Below are 16,065 nucleotides of genomic sequence, written 5' to 3' on the forward strand. Positions count from 1 at the left end.
TCATGCATTTGTGATCTTATCACCATATGCCACTTGCAGCCCACAGCCATACCTAACTGCTCACTTTTCTGCAGCCATGAAATATACCCTTGCTGCACATACGTCTTGGTGTTTATCCTGCAAACGGCCTGGTTCCCGTATGGAAGCAGATTTAGCCCAATGACGAGTGTTGCTTCCTGGATACAAAAAGGAAACTGCACCTGCTTTGTGTGTCCCCCACCCTCATAGACCAAAGGTAAACAATCATGTGTCCTACCTTAAGAGCCCTCCAAGTTACATCATGCCATCCAGCAGTGAAAACCCTTCTGAATGGGACTTCAATTCAATCGTCAATAAAGGCAGTGAGGTTCCTCATCCATGCAGCAAAACAGCTGGAAAAACGCTGATATTGACATTGATATTGACCAATTGGTTGGGGGGGGCAGCCTCTAGCAGGGTTTGACTTAGCAACATGTGGGCTAATTTCTTTCCTATATTTATGCCATAGAACTGTCTAAGACTTTGGTTGTGTCTTCACCCCAAAATTTGTATTCTATTGGTTAACATATTTATGATTCATCCTAGCCTTTTATGTAATGTTTGTTAATTTTGCTTGTACTAGTGACCCACAAATATCCACATTGTACTGGCTTTAGATAATCAAGCAATAAAGAATACTTAATTACTATTCACCAAAGTGTGTTTTCTTTTTAGAAATACTTTTTAAACATGGTAGTTTCCAGAGTCTAGAAAGGGTTAACTCCTGTTTCACCTCTACAATGCATTTGATATCAGGGCCTTCTCATGCATTTCACTCTCTAAGGGGCATTCCTGTTGGAACGATAACGGTTCAGACAAGGCAGTGGAGAGTGGAATGTTTGTGTTTTATCAGCAAAAAGATATTTGCAATGAGCTGTAAGCCCACCAAGATTTCCCATTCAGAGATTCTGAAGACCAGTGCAGTGCACATTTGTCTTCATGATCCAATGAAAGAGAAATACTGGCCATAATGCGTTCAACCCAATCTAAGGGCTGTCACAAACAGCATGAAAATTAACCTTGTGCGCTGCTGAAAGACAAATCCATTTAATGATGGGTGTTCTATTGCGGCATTTACTTGAGGCTTACTACCCCTGTGTGGGAGCACTGAAGTACTTACCCACATGCGCAGCAAGCTATGTCATGTAGGGTGTGTGGTAAGAAGGGTGTTGTCTTTGTTTTGTGATCCTAGTGGGGAGTGTTTCCATGTTGTGCATGACAACTACTGAGGTGCAATGATCGTGTTAAGTGATGCAAGGAATAGCATTGTGTTGGATGTTATGTTATATGTATTTTTAAAGCGCACTATCACCACTGAGCAATTGTGTGTGTTGAGCCCTGACTACGTTAGGTTGGGTAATTGAAAAGCTAGGTCTTCAGCTTCCTGTGGAATTCAAGAAGAGGGATGAGGCTCTGATGTGGAGTGGAAGGCCATTCCGTGCTTTAGGAGTGATCTAAGAGAGTGCTTGTCTTCCTGATCTGGTTCTGTGTATGCCTAGGGTGTGTGCAAGCAGGAGTCCTGCCAAGCAGAGGTGTCTGGGTGGTTGTGGAAGGAGATGCTGCTGTTTAGGTAGGTGGGACGTGAACTGAGTAGTGCTTTGATTGTGTGTGTGCATGAACAGTTTAATTGAGCATGTTTGTGTATCGAGAGCCGGTGTAGCTCCTTAAGCTGTGGTGTGCGGTAAGTTCTGTGTGGAGGATGATTCTGGCTGCAGAGTTCCGGATGGGTTGTAGTCTTCTTGTGAGTTGCTTGATGATTCTGGCGTACACAGTGTTCCCAGGGTCCAACTTGCTAGTGACTAGGGTGGGAGTGTCAGGTTTTCTAGTGTTGCTTGGGAACCACTTGAAGATCTTCCTCAGCATCTTCAGGGTGTGGAAGCAGCGAGCAGCGTGCAGTGATTTCATTGATTTGTGCGGTCATGTCCATTGTGCTGTTGATGATTATTCTGAGGATTCCTGACATGGTTTCTGGGTGTAATTCAGAGTTCGACCTCTACCAATTGGAGTCCCTTCATGAGGTGTTCTTGCCGAAGATTACTACTTCTGTCTTCTTGGTGATGAGCTTGAGGCAACTGGCTTTTAACCAGTTATTGAACTTTTATCTTGTGTTGGGTGTCTTGTCCGAGAGGGAGCTCATGAGTTGTGTGTTGTCTGCGTAGGAGAGGATGTTGGTGTCGTGTACGCAGATGGTGGCCAGAGGGGTCATACATGTGTTCAAAAGGGTGGGGCTGAGCGATGAACCTTAAGGCACCCAACAGATGAGCTTGTTGACTTCCAAGGAGTGAGGTGCCACAGTTAAAGCTTATGTACCAAGAAGGAGCAGATCCAGCGGAGAATGGGTCCTTGAATGCCAGTCTCGTGCAGGTGCCTGATGAGGACACTGTGGTCCTCCACTTTTGGAGCCTGCGTCAGGGTTGACTCCGCACCTCCTTGATTTTCCAGGATCCGGTGTCACCCCTGCCCAGTTTAAAGAATTCTATGAAGCCATGCGCCTCATCTTTGGGCAGACTGACCCAACCTTGGTGCCTTCGGGCCCAGGAGAGTCGGCGAGGGCCCCCTCGGATTCCACATCGGCAGCTTCTGCCCCGGCTCCGGGAGCCACCTTCGGATCCATTTCTGGATCAGTCCTGACACCGGTCGTGCCAATGCAACCTTCCCCGGCGTCAGGAGAGATGTTGACGTTCCCGACATCGGTTGGGCCCACAGTTGACATCGATCCTATACTTATGCCCTGCGACCTGGAGCCAGAATCAATGCCAATTCCATTTTCCATGGGCGCTACTGGGCCCAGGGCGGATCCAGACCCTTCTTTCTATGGATATGGATATGGATACGGGGATAGTGTAAAGGGGTCGCTGGACCCTATAGAACACCAGCTTGACCCTGACATGGATTGGGTTCTGGCTTTGGGTGACGCCAGCAGGCTAGATAGCTCTCCTGTTGCTGGCATGCTTTCTTCCCCTACCGTGGCTACAGAGCAGGTAGCTTCATACTTAATGGTGGCGAGAAGGGCTGCTGAGGTTTTGGACCTCGAGCTTCCTTCTGTAGAGGTCAGGACTAACCTCCTGACCAAGGTGCTCCAGCCTGGGGCTTCCAGTTCAGAACCCCTTCTTCCCTTTAATGAAGCCCTTACGGACGCCCTACTGGGTACCTGGTCCAAACTCAGCACAGAGACTCCTGTTAATAGCACAGTTGCCCGCCGCCATTGGCCTGTGCCGACCGACCCAAAATTCCTGACTCAACATCCTACGCCTGAAAGCCTTGTGATCCGGGCTTATTCATCATCTGGCACATTGCCTACTGCTCCCCCGGATAGAGAGTCCAAAAGACTGGATAACTTTGGGAAGAAAATGTTTTCTTCCACCAGTCTAGCACTGCGGCCTCTGAACACTGCATGCCTTTTGGGCTGATACTCCCATCCTCTCTGGGATACAGTCGCAGAAGTGCTGCCTCGAGTTTGGGAGGAGGTCCGGATGGTTCTCTCCCAAGCCGTTACAGATGGGAGAGATGCCACAAAGTTGTGATTCGTTGTGGTCTGGACACAACCGACTCACTAGGTAGATTGGTTGCAACAACAGTGGCCTTGAGGCGCCACGTCTGGTTGAGGATGTCTGACTTTTCAGGAGATGTCCAGTAATCTTTAATGGACATGCCCTTTTTTTTTGGTACTCGTCTTTTGGGAGACAAAGCGGACCCAGTGCTCGAGCCCTTTAAGGATTCCCAGGCTAAGGCTCAGTCCCTTGGCCTCGTAGCTGTTCCTCACCCCCCACAGTCCTCTTTTTGCCCATTTCGTGGCTACGGAAGGGGCACCCAACCACATTCCTTTCCACCCAGCCACCGACCTGCACATGCTTCACAGCCTTTGCGCAGACGCGGGATCCAATGTGCTCGTGGATCAGGGAGCTAGCTGTCCACCCAGTCTACCCCACCCCACCCCTCCTCTGCCTCCAAGCCTTCCTAGTCTATTGGAACATCCGGGACCAGTTGGCAGCAGGATCTGCCATCACCTCCCCCACTGGGAATCTGTCACCACGAACAGGTGGGTGTTACAAATTGTCCGAAGGTGCTACTCCCTCCCCTTCGAGAATTCCCCTCCGGCCATGCCACCATCATTCGATCATCTGTCGGAGGATCATTTGGTACTTTCCCATGAGGAGGTCAAGGCTCTCTTGCCCAAGGCAGAGGGTCCCTGCGCCAGAAGTAGGTCGTGGTTGTTATTCCCACTACTTTCTGGTGCCCAAAAAAGACAAGGGCCTTCGCCCTGTCTTAGATCTCCAGTCCCTCAATCTCTTCCTCAAACAGGAAACAGGAGAAGTTCAAAATGCTAACTCTAGCTCAGGTCCTTTCTGCCCTGGACCATGGAGACTTGATGGTAGCATTGGACTTGCAGGACGACTATTTCCACATTTCCATTGTGCCGGCCCATAGACGTTACTTGCCATTCCTGGTAGGTCACAAGCACTTTCAGTTCACCATGCTCCTCTTCGACTTTACCAGCACCCCCCGGGTGTTCACAAAAGTGATGGTGGTGGTTGCTGCTCGACTCTGCAGGTTAGGGGTTTTAGTCTTTCCCCTACCTGGATGACTGGCTGTTGAAGGCAGACACCCCAGAAAGTAATCTCCCACCTCCAGACTACGATGAATCTCCTGCATTTGCCGGGGTTCACCTTAACCATGCTGAAGTCACACCTGACTCCCTCTTGGATGCTCCCATTCATCTGAGCTGTTCTGAACACAGTGCAGTTTCGGGCTTATCCTCCCGAAAAAATCCAGTCCATGATATTCGGGCTATGATCCCGCTTTTTCAGCCTCTGTCCTGGATTTCGGTGAAAATGACTCTGAGGCTCCTGGGCCTCATGGCCTCCAGCATCCTGCTGGCCCAACATGCCATATGGCATATACAGGCTCTGTAGTGGGAACTGAAATTCCAGTGGGTGCAGCATCAGAGGAATCTCTCTGACATGGTCCAGATCTCGAAGGGGACTGCACTAGATCTGCAGTGGTAGCTATTGAATCTAGATTGGGGCAACAGCAGTTCCTTCTCTCTTCCCCAACCAGATCTCATAGTAGTGCCAGAAGCATCACTCCTGGGATGGGGCGGCCACATGGGAGAGACGGAGATCAGAGGCCTCTGGTCTCCGCAGAGTCAGGGCTCCACATCAACCTTTTGGAGCTCCGGGTGATCCGACTTGCATTGAAAGCATTCCTTCTCTCTCTCAAAGGGAAAGTGGTGCAGGTGTTCACCGACAACACCACTGCCATGTGGTACTACAACAAACAGGGATGAGTGGGGTCAAGGACCCTTTTTCTAGAGGTTCTTCGCTTCTGAACGTGGCTGGAATGCCAGGGCATTTCATTGGTGGTTCAACATCTGGCGGGCTCTGAACGCTAGAGGCGACTAATTCAGCCGTCAATGCATAGTCGGTCACGAATGGCGTCTCCATCCGGAGGTGGTGCAGGGTCTCTTTTAGCAGTTGGGAGAGTCTTGGTTAGATCTTTTCACCTCCGCAGCAAACGCTCAATGTCAGCTGTTTTGTGTGTTCTAGTCTCCAAGAGGACATTTGCTTGGCAGCGCTTTTTATCACCAGTGGAGCTCAGGCCTCCTGTACGCCTTACTGCCAGTACCACTTCTGCCCAGAGATCTGAAGAACATCAGGCACGACTGGGCCCAAGTAATCCTGGTGGCTGTGGACTGGGCACAAAAAATCTGGTATCTTGAGCTGTTGAGCTGGCCCTCGATCCTCTGATCAGACTGCCCCTTAGGGAGGATCTTCTGTCGCAGCAACAGGGGACTATCATTCACCCAAACCTGTCCGGGCTCCGCCTCCCTGTGTGGAGATTAAGTGGCAGCAGTTGACAGCTTGCGACCTTCCGTTCGAAGTCTGTGATGTTATTTTGGCAGCCAGGTGTCCCTCCACCAAAACGGTATACGCCTGTCGGAACAAATTTGTGGCATGGTGTGATCCCCTTTCTGCATCTCTCTTGGAGGTTCTCCTCTTTATTCTTTCTCTTGCCAGCAGGGCTCTGCTCTGGGCACCCTCCAGGGTTATTTGTCTGCCACCTCTGCTTTTTTTTAAACTGCCTGACCAACCTTCTCTGTTCAAATCTCCCATTGTTGGGGGGTTTCTTAAAGGGCTCACCCATATGTTTCCTCCTATCCTGTTCATAATGCTCCAGTGGGATTTGAACTTGGTCCTCACATATCTTATGTGTGCTCCTCTCGAGCCGCTCCTCAACTGTCCCCTGCGGCTCTTGACTCTTAAGACTACCTTAGTCATTGCTGTCACCTCTGCTCGCAGAGTGAGTGAGATCCAGGCTCTCTCTCTGAAGCCACTATTTCTAGCGGTCCATCCTGACAAGATGGTGCTTCATACCAGTGCTTCCTTTTATCTCAAAGTGGTGATACCTTTATGTGTAGGCCAATCAATCACCTTGCCTACTTTTTATGTACCCCCACATCCCTCTCTTGAGGAGGAGAGACTCCACCACATGGATCCAAAAAGAGCAGTAGTGTTCTATCTAAAACGTACCAAAGATTTCCAGGTGGACGATCAACTCTTTGTGGGCTATGTGGGTTTGAAGAAAGGAAGGGTGGGGCAGAAGAGGACCATCTCACAATGGGTAGTCCTCTGCATCAACATGTGCTATGCTTTAGCGAAAAAGCAACCTCCTGAGGGTTTGCATGCTCATTCTACCAGAGCAAGTGCTGCTACAACAGCATTTAGCATGCAGAGTTCCAGTCCTATATAACTGCCAGGCAGCGACGTGAGCATCCCTGCACACGTTCACTAAACATTACTGCCTGGACAGTCAGGTCCGCAGAGACGGCTACTTTGGCCTTTCAGTCCTGCAGGACTTTTTGGTGTGATCTTAGTTCACAGCCAACCTCCGGGAATGGTATTGCTTGGGTATGTATTCTAAGGTAAGGAATCTGCAACTAGAAGTCTCTATCAGATGTACAAGTTACTTACCTGCAGCAATTTGCTTTTGCACTTTTGTGATTTAGCATTGACTGGTTTGCAATTTCATTCTCTTGGCTACCCACTTGTAAAGTGCCTGGGTAGCACTATGACTCTTGCTGGTGTTCGATAACTTTCTACTTCGCTTGTGCACTTTTGAACTCTGGTGCACTTGAGCTGGGTTACGTCACTATCCAAGGGTGTTTGCTACAGCCAACCCCCACCTCTTGTTGGTTAAGTGTGCTGTGTACCTTTGCTGGCGTGTTTCTGGCTAAGGGGAAGTTAGCCTGCTATCCCCCACCTTTGTTGCACCATTTTGCCTCTGGGTGCATGCTGGTCCTTATCCTCGATGGGATTGTGTATCTGGCCCCCTCGGGTGCTGCCTGGAGATTGCTCTGCCTTTGTTTCTGTGGTCCCTGTTCTTCTTCAGCTTTGTAGATGAATTAGTCCATGTTTCCCAGCGTGGCATGTCGCCAATCTGGCAGGCGAAGCCTGATGATCCTCAACATTAATTTCTTGTTCCTTTGCAAAGCTGGAGGCTGCAGTTCTCCCTTCCTATGGGCAGCATCACTGGCAAAGATGGGTGTGTGCTGGCTATCCCTCTACCTTTGCTTAACAGTGTTAGCACGGAGCTAAAGCACGTGTTATCTGCTCATGGTGCTCAGGTTGCCTTGTTCCCAACCCTGTCTGTCTCCTCTATAATCGTGGTAGTGGCTAGGTTCATCATGCTGGTCCTTGTTGTGCTGACTTTCGAATTAAAGTGGGATCCTGAAGTATATTGACTTGCCTGGGGATCTGCAGGCATCTTTTCTGTTTACCCCCTCCTGTCTTGGTTGGCCCATTCAAAGATTGCCAGCCTCTTCATAAGCCAATTGGGCAAAGGACCCTGCTGCCAGTTTGTCCCTAAGTGGACCATATGTACCGTGAGGACCATGTGCACCCCTGAGTTCACTTTCCCCATTCCCATCCATCACCATCTCACTGTAGCTCTCCATTTGCATGTTTTTGGTGCACTTTTTGGTCTTTACTTATGTTTCTTCCCTTCCTGAGTCCTCCACATGTTTCTTTTGCCCTGTCGTCATTGTGCAGAACTGAAGATGTGGTGGTTGTGGGAAGGTGGAGTGGTGGTGGGGGAAGCAGGACATTGTCTTGGCACTACTGTAAACAGGCCCACACCACAGCCGGGTTATGACTGTTTGTGCCTAATGCTCGCCCTTCTAGAGGATTGCGTTCTTTCACAATTGCATTCAAGTGTGTATTCTTGTTGAGACATTAAATTTCCCCCAACTTGTGTACAAGCCCAAAATCGATTTTAAGAAATGTTGAAATGACCTTGTGGTTGACATTGTTGGGGGCTGTGTTCATTCACCCCATGTACAGTACTGCACAGATCCACCGTCTTGTAAATTTAAATATGTTTTGTAAACAGTGCATTTTACTTTTAGTGACATGTTGAATTCTCTAGAGCATGAAGTAAAGGTTGGATTATGTGTAAACACACTTTGACTGTTTCCCTATGTTAGCTCACCATTTATGATGTTATGTATTAAATGAAATATTTGGTGACTCAGCACACCCTTAGTTCGCAATTGACAGAAAGGAGGGATTGCATTTTTTTATAGTTTGGAAGTGTTAAATGATTTCTTTCAACAGTAACCTTGTGTTTTCAGGATTCATTTTGGGCAGGGTGAAATAGCAACCAAGTGCTGGGAGGGTTCCACCCATGCAGGACTTCTGTCCCCACGAAGCCCTCAGACAACCGATCCTGTGAGGGAGTATAGAGCAATAACAGTGGTTTAGGCCCCAGGCCCATAAAGCACTAAAGTACATCAGGTAGATTGAACAGCATTTACTCAGAGACTGATACTCCCAAACTTAAGAAGCATTTGTTTTTTTCTATTCGATTATTTTGAAGCAGGAGTTGAAAACTAAGATTAATCTTTCACCTTGGATATGATTTAGACTTGCTTGAGTGAGGTCATTTTGCCTGAGGATTCTACTCTGGCTGAGAACCCTTCTTTATACATTTAAATATTTTTCCTTTACCATCCAGTTTTAAATAATATTTTGTCTACTGTCTTTAACAAGAAAACCATTTTATCGGCTACCCGGCATCTGCTATGTCAACTTAAATAAATAAAATAATAGAATATGTGTAACACCCTTGTGCTTACACTGAAATTCTAAATAGGTTTTGATGTTGAAAGTTACTAATACATTTTACCTCTGCACAGATTAAAATCTCTTTAGATCACTTACTTACTACAGTATCTAGATATACTCGGCGTTACTAAAAACATGCCTAGGTGAATTATGATTTTAAAGAAACAGAGTAGAAGGAGATGAAGAGTAAAATAGAGGGACGTGGAGATTTTTTATTGGTCCAGTTCACATCCGCCCAATAACCAGATATAAAAACATTAGGTGCTCTGTTCCACGGGAGCTCCCTCGGGTCAACTAGGCACTCCTATGAATAGAAGCAAGAACCCTCATGCACCCAGTGGGTGTCAGGCTTTATTATTGGGTCTGCCCCTCGGGCTGGCTCTACAATGCCCGACAGGCCCTTCTAGGGGACTCTTTGCCAGGAATCTTTTTATAAGTGCTGTAGTCAGCAGTAGGAATAGATGCAAACCTACGAGGAGAAGTGAAGTTCTGGAGGTGGTGTATTCAAATTGACTCTAGGCCTAACCGTTGATCCTTTTATTATTGCTAGGGGTCTAGGGAAAGGTTAAAAACAGGGGGAGTGACCAAGGTTATAATGTTCCTCCACTCAACCTGTACAGGGAAGTCGTCCTTTAACCCTCATAAGTGGTTGACATGTTTCACGCCCATATCGTCACCTAGAGATCATTTGGCTTTTCTTCAGGACCAATCAAGAAAAGAAGAATCTCCTAGACTTCGCCTGGAGAACCTTGATCTTCTGTCGCAGCAGCAGGGCACGGTTCTCCACCCAAACCTGTCCAGTCATTGCCTTCTTGCGTGCAGATTGCGCGGCAGCAGTTGACATCTTTCGACCTTCAGACCGAAGTCTGTGATGGTATTCTGGCAGCCAGGCGTCCCTCCACTGAAACTGTATATGCCTGGCGTTGGCATACATTTGTGGCATAGTGTACCAACAAGTCTGTTGATCCCCTTTTTGCATCTCTCTGAAGTTTTCTTGTTCATCCTTTCTTTGGCCCAGCAGGGCTCTGCTATGGGCACCCTAAAAGGTTACTTATCGGCCATTTCAACCTTTCTTAGATTGCCAGACCAACCTTCCTTATTCAAGTCTCCCATTGTTGGAAGGTTCCTTAAGGGACTTGCCCATTTATTTCCTCCGACTCCGTTCATTATGCCCCACTGGGACTTGAACTTGGTTCTAACTTACCTAAAGTGTGCCCCCTTGGAGCCACTGCGCAATTGTCCCCTGTGACTCCTAACAATCAAGGCTGCTTTTCTTATTGCCATCGCCTCTGCTCACGGAGTGAGTGAGCTTCAAGCTCTTTCTTCCATGCCACCACTTTTGTCTGTCCACCCTGACAAAGTGATGCTCCGTACAATGGCCTCCTTCCTTCCTAAGGTTTTTATGCTTTTTCAAGTTGGCCAATTCATCACTTTGCCTACTTTTTACGCACACTCATATCCCTATCATGAAAAGGAGAGACTCCATTGTTTTGACCCAAAAAGTGCATTGCAGTTTGTAGCCGGGTGCTTCCCAGCCCGGCTATTCATGGCCACGACGACGGGAGGAAAGGGTACCCCGGGGACACTGCAGATTTCAACCAGGAAGAGGAAGCCATCGGAAACCCGGAAGTCCGGGTTGCCATAAGCATAAAAGACGGACAACCGACACGCCCCACGTCGGGAGAGGAGAATTAGAAGCCGGACGAGGACGCAGAGAGGCGAGAAATTCCTTCCAGAGATGGAGGAACCAAGCAACGCGAGCCAGGGACATCCGACGGCACAGGGCACAGAAGCCCCGGGAGACCCACTGACCGCCACGTCCCTGGAGAGGCGTGGCTAAGGCAGGTACGTTCCTGCCTCCAACCCGGCTACCGGACACTTCGTGGGAGGGAGGAGGGAGCGGGAGGAGGGAAGGGTTAGGCGGGGACGACTTCACAGCTGGGTAGGGGGATAAAAATAGATAGAAGAGCCTGCCCTGCATATAAATGCATGAGTATTCTTTCCTTTTCTTCTGTTTTTTTCTCTATCCCTCCTCAATAAAATTAATTAGTGGCATCAAAGAAGAGAAGTTGCCCCTCTAACTCACTGCATGTCATCATGAGGTGGACTGTGATAACACTCACTATATTAATAGAGATATCTTTGTTTTTTTTCCTTCTTTCTCTTTCTTTGTATTTGGACTGCCCTTGTTGGTATATAAAAGTACTCTGGATCACGGGGAGCTCAACCTTATCGGGTAGAGCGTACATAGGACTGGTGTATACCCCAAGACCCCTCCCACCTCACCGCACTCTTCCCTTTCTAACCCCACTCCAAGACCTCAAATTCCGGGACTTACCTTTCCTTTTCTCTTTCCTGCCGCCTACGCCGACTGTCTACCGGATCTTCACCTGGTCGGAGATCACAGAGGCCTTTACCTGGCAGGACGGACCTGGGACGAAGAAGAGAAAGGACATTAAGTACAAGAACTGTTGGGACTTGGACCTACCAAACAACATAAAAAGAAGCCCTTAAAGAAAATAAAAGAAATTCACCTAAAATTTCTGATATCCCGACCTGTTTCTATTCTGTCCGCGCCCCGCTACACCCACACCTCGTACAGCGTTCTACCTCAATCGCACTTTCCTGGTGGACGATCAACTCTTTGTTGGCTGGGTGAGAAAAAAGGGAAGACGGTGCAGAAGCGTACCATCTCACATTCAGTACTGCTCTGCATCTAAATGTGCTACTCTTTGACAAAGAAGCAACCCTCTCAGGGGTTGCGTGCTCACTCCACCAGAGCAACTGCTGCTATCACTGCGTTAGCACGCAGAGTTCCTGTCCTGGACATCTGCCAAGCAGCAACTTGGGCATCCCTACACACGTTCACAAGACATTGCTGCCTGGAAAGTCAGGTCTGAAGAGACGGCTACTTTAGTTGTTCAGTCCTGCAAGTTTTAGTATGATCTTGGTTTGCAGCCCACCACCGAGGATGGTATTGTTTGAGTATCTATTCTAAGGTAAGGAATCTGCAACTAGAAGTCTCTATCAGATGAACAAGTTACTTACCTTTGGTAGCGATTAATCTGGTAGAGCCATGCTCTAGTTGCAGATTCCTTTCCGACCTACCCATCCTCTTCCATTGTGAACCAATTTCTAGGGACAGCGATTTCCCTTTCAGGCCCTTAGCTCTGGCACACCAATTTCAGTGTTCTTCATGGCTCTGCGCTGCTGGTGTGGAAAGTCATGAAAAGAAACTGACGTCAGCGCACCTGGGCGTCATCACAGCGGCCACAACGCCAACGACAAACGCAGAGTCGACAGACACCACCTAAAGTGCAAGGGCACTGCTCAAAGAAAAATCTCCAGATCCAGTCTGACACCTGGGTGGGAATTTTAAGGTAAGCAGTCTGCAGCTAGAACATGTCTCTACCAGATAAATCCTTACTGAAGGTAAGTAACTTGCTCATTATGACCCTTTACAAACTGAAGTATTAAACCACTAATAAGGAACACAGTTGTAAAGTAAAGATAACATTTCCGTCACTAACTAATATAGTGTACAAGCAGTACATTCTGGAATTTGCATAATATTTAAGTGCTAAATATGTTCCTTTTTTTTTTTTTTTAGGAGACAGATGCTGTGTGTAACTTAATCTTGTCTCTAGTTTATTACTTTTATAATTTAATGCCGCTGTCACGAGGATCCAGGTCAGTAGTATTTTCTTTAAAACGACATCTCATGTTAAATATTACAGACATGTATTTCATAGACATTTTTTTTTTCTGTGGACTTTTGATCAAGCTGCATAACGTGGACTTGGCTAGCTGATTGTATAGAATGCTTTAATTTACTTCAAGCTTCAAGAAATTGTGCTGGGTGCTTTATTGGGAAAGTGCATGGTATATGGAACATGGCATAGAAAGATTGAAATCAGCTATGTTTTTTTTCCCAACTGAAAAATATGTTTAAGGGCCATCTTATAACTGTCCAGGACCAAATCTGTTTTCTTGCTAAAAGGTCATAATGTACTGATGAGACCTGAGAAAATGTAACTTTGTTTGGAAGTACTGTATTTACTGTCTGATTCAGTTCTGAGTACTTTATGTGGCAAGTCAATCTTTCATTTTACACCTAGTCTCCCTCCTCTGAGCGCCTCTGTTGGTCCTTTAGTTAGTGAGGTCTAACTAAGGTGTGGTCATATTTTATCATCAGTGTAATCATGTCTTATCCACTGCGGAGCCCCATGCAGTGTCAGCGACTGATTGGAGGGACACGGGGTTCTTGGAGAAGTGACCTGTTTCTGGATTGTGATGTATTGCTTTTTAAGGAGGTGTGTCTTTAGCTCGTTCCTGCACAGGGTTTGTAAGACCCTAATAGATACAGGAAGTTGGGTGCAGTGATAGAGATGGTCTGAGTCTGCCTAATAGTCGCATAGTATTTTTATTTTGTTTCACAATATTGCCACCAGTCTGATAGTTCGAGGCTGTCCTTGTTTTTTTGGCAGTATGGTCCTTGAGACAGAGGTTGTTGCCCAGGGTGAAACCAAGTAACTTGATATTGAGTGAAAGTTGGGTCTGATTTGGTCCCTATTCATGCCACCGACTCAGGCTTGAACTAGTTATTGTTTGTTTTTCTTGGCAAATAACAGCCCATTTGGTGCTGAACTCCCACTTCTGAATGAAGGGCAGGCATTGCTTGTGGTGTAGAATGCATGGAGCATAGGACACTTTCAAGTAATATAACCTTTCACCAGCATGCCTTGTGAGTGCCAAGTTTGTCACAGTGACCTCTCTCTGCTCTGTACCCCATGGGACCCCAGGAATGTTCGCTACCTCAAGCAGCTTTACTTTGATATAAGATTCAGTAGTGTGAGCTTTCTATCAGCAGTTCCCTGTCAGCACTGTCACCATAGCACTGAGAGCCCCCGCCCTGCTGCCATTGCTGTAGGATCCCAGCAGGCATTATCTTCCTTCCATTAGTGATTTGATGGTGCTGTAGAAACCATCACTGTGAGCACCTTCCCACTTAGAGATGGATAAGCCAGACAAGCCTGGAAGCTGGATCCAGTTGAATATCTACCCTGTCCCTGCCATTGTCCCATGGAATTAGTGACACAGCACCCCAGACAATGGCTGTATTAGAAGGCAAAAAACACTGAATACAGGACCGCTGAATGGAAACTAGAATTCAAATGAAGAACGCTTATTGAACACTTCAGTCATGCCTGTGGGATGTAGTTGGTCAAATCCTGATGGCAATTCTGATGGAGCTACAGACAACTTTACCCCAAACCATACAAGATGGCCAGGATGCACTAAATTCATTTTGTGGTCTGGCCTCAGCACAACCGACTGCTTGGGTCCAGCAATGGGCATGAGTGTGGCGCTTCAGAGCCACGTCTGGATGAGGTCTATAGGCTTCTCTGGGAATGTTCAGGCATCTGTAAGGGAAATGCCATTTGATGTCTCTTGCCTTTTCAATGAGAGAGCAGACTCATCCTTGGAACTCTTCAAGGAAATTTGCACCATAGCATGTTCCCTGGGGCTGCCTACCCCTACCAGACAATTTATTCAATAGTTTCTCCCCTTTCATGGTTACACTAAAGGTTTCCAATAGTGCCATTTTCACACCCCACCACTGGCACAACAACCTTCTCAGCCATTTTGTGGCTGAGGCTGTGCCTTCCAGAGGCGATGTTCAGGGCATCAGGGACAGTGTGCAGCCCAGTCTCCCAATCCTCTCGCAAACACAACTGCAAAACTGCTTTAGTATATCCTTTTTGACACCCACCCACCCTGTAGGAGGCATAATCAGACATTTCCTCCGAGGTGGCAAGACATCTCTTTGGACTTATGGGTCCTCCAACTTGTCTGTTTTGCAGCAAGAAGTGCAGGTCCTTTAGGCCAAAAGTGTTACAGAGATGGTTCGTTCCTCTGAAGTAGGAACTGGGTGTTACTCCTGCTACTTCCTTGTGCCAAAGATGTAAGGAGACGTTCACCCTATTTTAGAGCCTCCACTCTCTCACTCCTTCCTGTGGAGAGACAAATTCCAAAAGCTTTAACTGGCCAGGGCGTTGTCTTCCCTGGATCCTGGAGACTGGATTGTGACAGGACTGCAGGACACATATTTCAATATTCCCATTATGCAGGCCCACAAGCTTTATCTGTGGCTCACAGTGGCTGGGAGCATTTTGAGTTTGCGATGCTCCCCTTTGGCCTTACCAGTGCCCTTTGTATGTTTTTGAAATTATTGGTGGTGGTCACAGCACACCATCATAGGTGTTGTACCAGTGTTCCCATAACTTGAAGGTTGGCTGATGAAGATGGGCTTGCCCCTGGCAGTCATAGACCACCTCTAAATAATGGTGAACCGTCTAATGTCATTGGGGTTCACTGTCAGCTTGCCAAAGTCACACTCCTTCGCAGATGCTCCCAATCATTGGAGCTATCCTGGATATGGTGCAGTTTTGTGCTTTCCCCGCCCCACCCTCCTGGAGCAGAGAGTCCATAACATCGGACGTTTCTAGCTCTGCCCTGGATCTAAGTAAGATGGTGTTCAGGTGTGATCCTGATGTTTCTAGCTCTGCCCTGGATCTCAGTAAGATGGTCTTTAGGCTGCTGGGGCTATTGGCCTCCTGCATCCTGTTGGTCAACCACTACAGATGGCACATGCAGTGGCATAATGAAACTTGAAGGAGCCCCCCCCCCCCTGCAATGTACCTGGAGGGGGGGGGGCTGCTGGACCACCAGTCAGGGGCCTGCCACCCGTGCACATAGTACTGTGCTGACGGGGTCCCCTGGAGCCCCACTGCACTGGCTATGAGGGACTTTTTTACACCACTGGGCACATGCACCCTCTGCAGTGAGTTCTGAAGTCTCAGTGGGCACAGAACCTGGGAAACCTATATGATTTTTTCCAGATTTTAGAGGAGACAGCAAAAAT

General features: G+C 47.6%; 1 protein-coding gene across 3 annotated transcripts in view; it reads left to right on the plus strand.

Annotated features, from left to right (window-relative positions):
• Window positions 1-16,065, plus strand: part of TTC13 (tetratricopeptide repeat domain 13) — an 815,569-nt gene that overhangs the window by 614,626 nt on the left and 184,878 nt on the right. For all 3 annotated transcript variants that reach the window (XM_069235032.1, XM_069235030.1, XM_069235031.1), the window contains exon 20: window positions 12,751-12,830. In XM_069235032.1, coding sequence (XP_069091133.1) covers window positions 12,751-12,830 — 80 coding nt within the window. The remainder of the gene's footprint in view (window positions 1-12,750; window positions 12,831-16,065) is intronic.

This window comes from Pleurodeles waltl, chromosome 5 (genome assembly GCF_031143425.1).
Source record: "Pleurodeles waltl isolate 20211129_DDA chromosome 5, aPleWal1.hap1.20221129, whole genome shotgun sequence".
In the NCBI taxonomy this organism is placed as follows: domain Eukaryota; kingdom Metazoa; phylum Chordata; class Amphibia; order Caudata; family Salamandridae; genus Pleurodeles; species Pleurodeles waltl.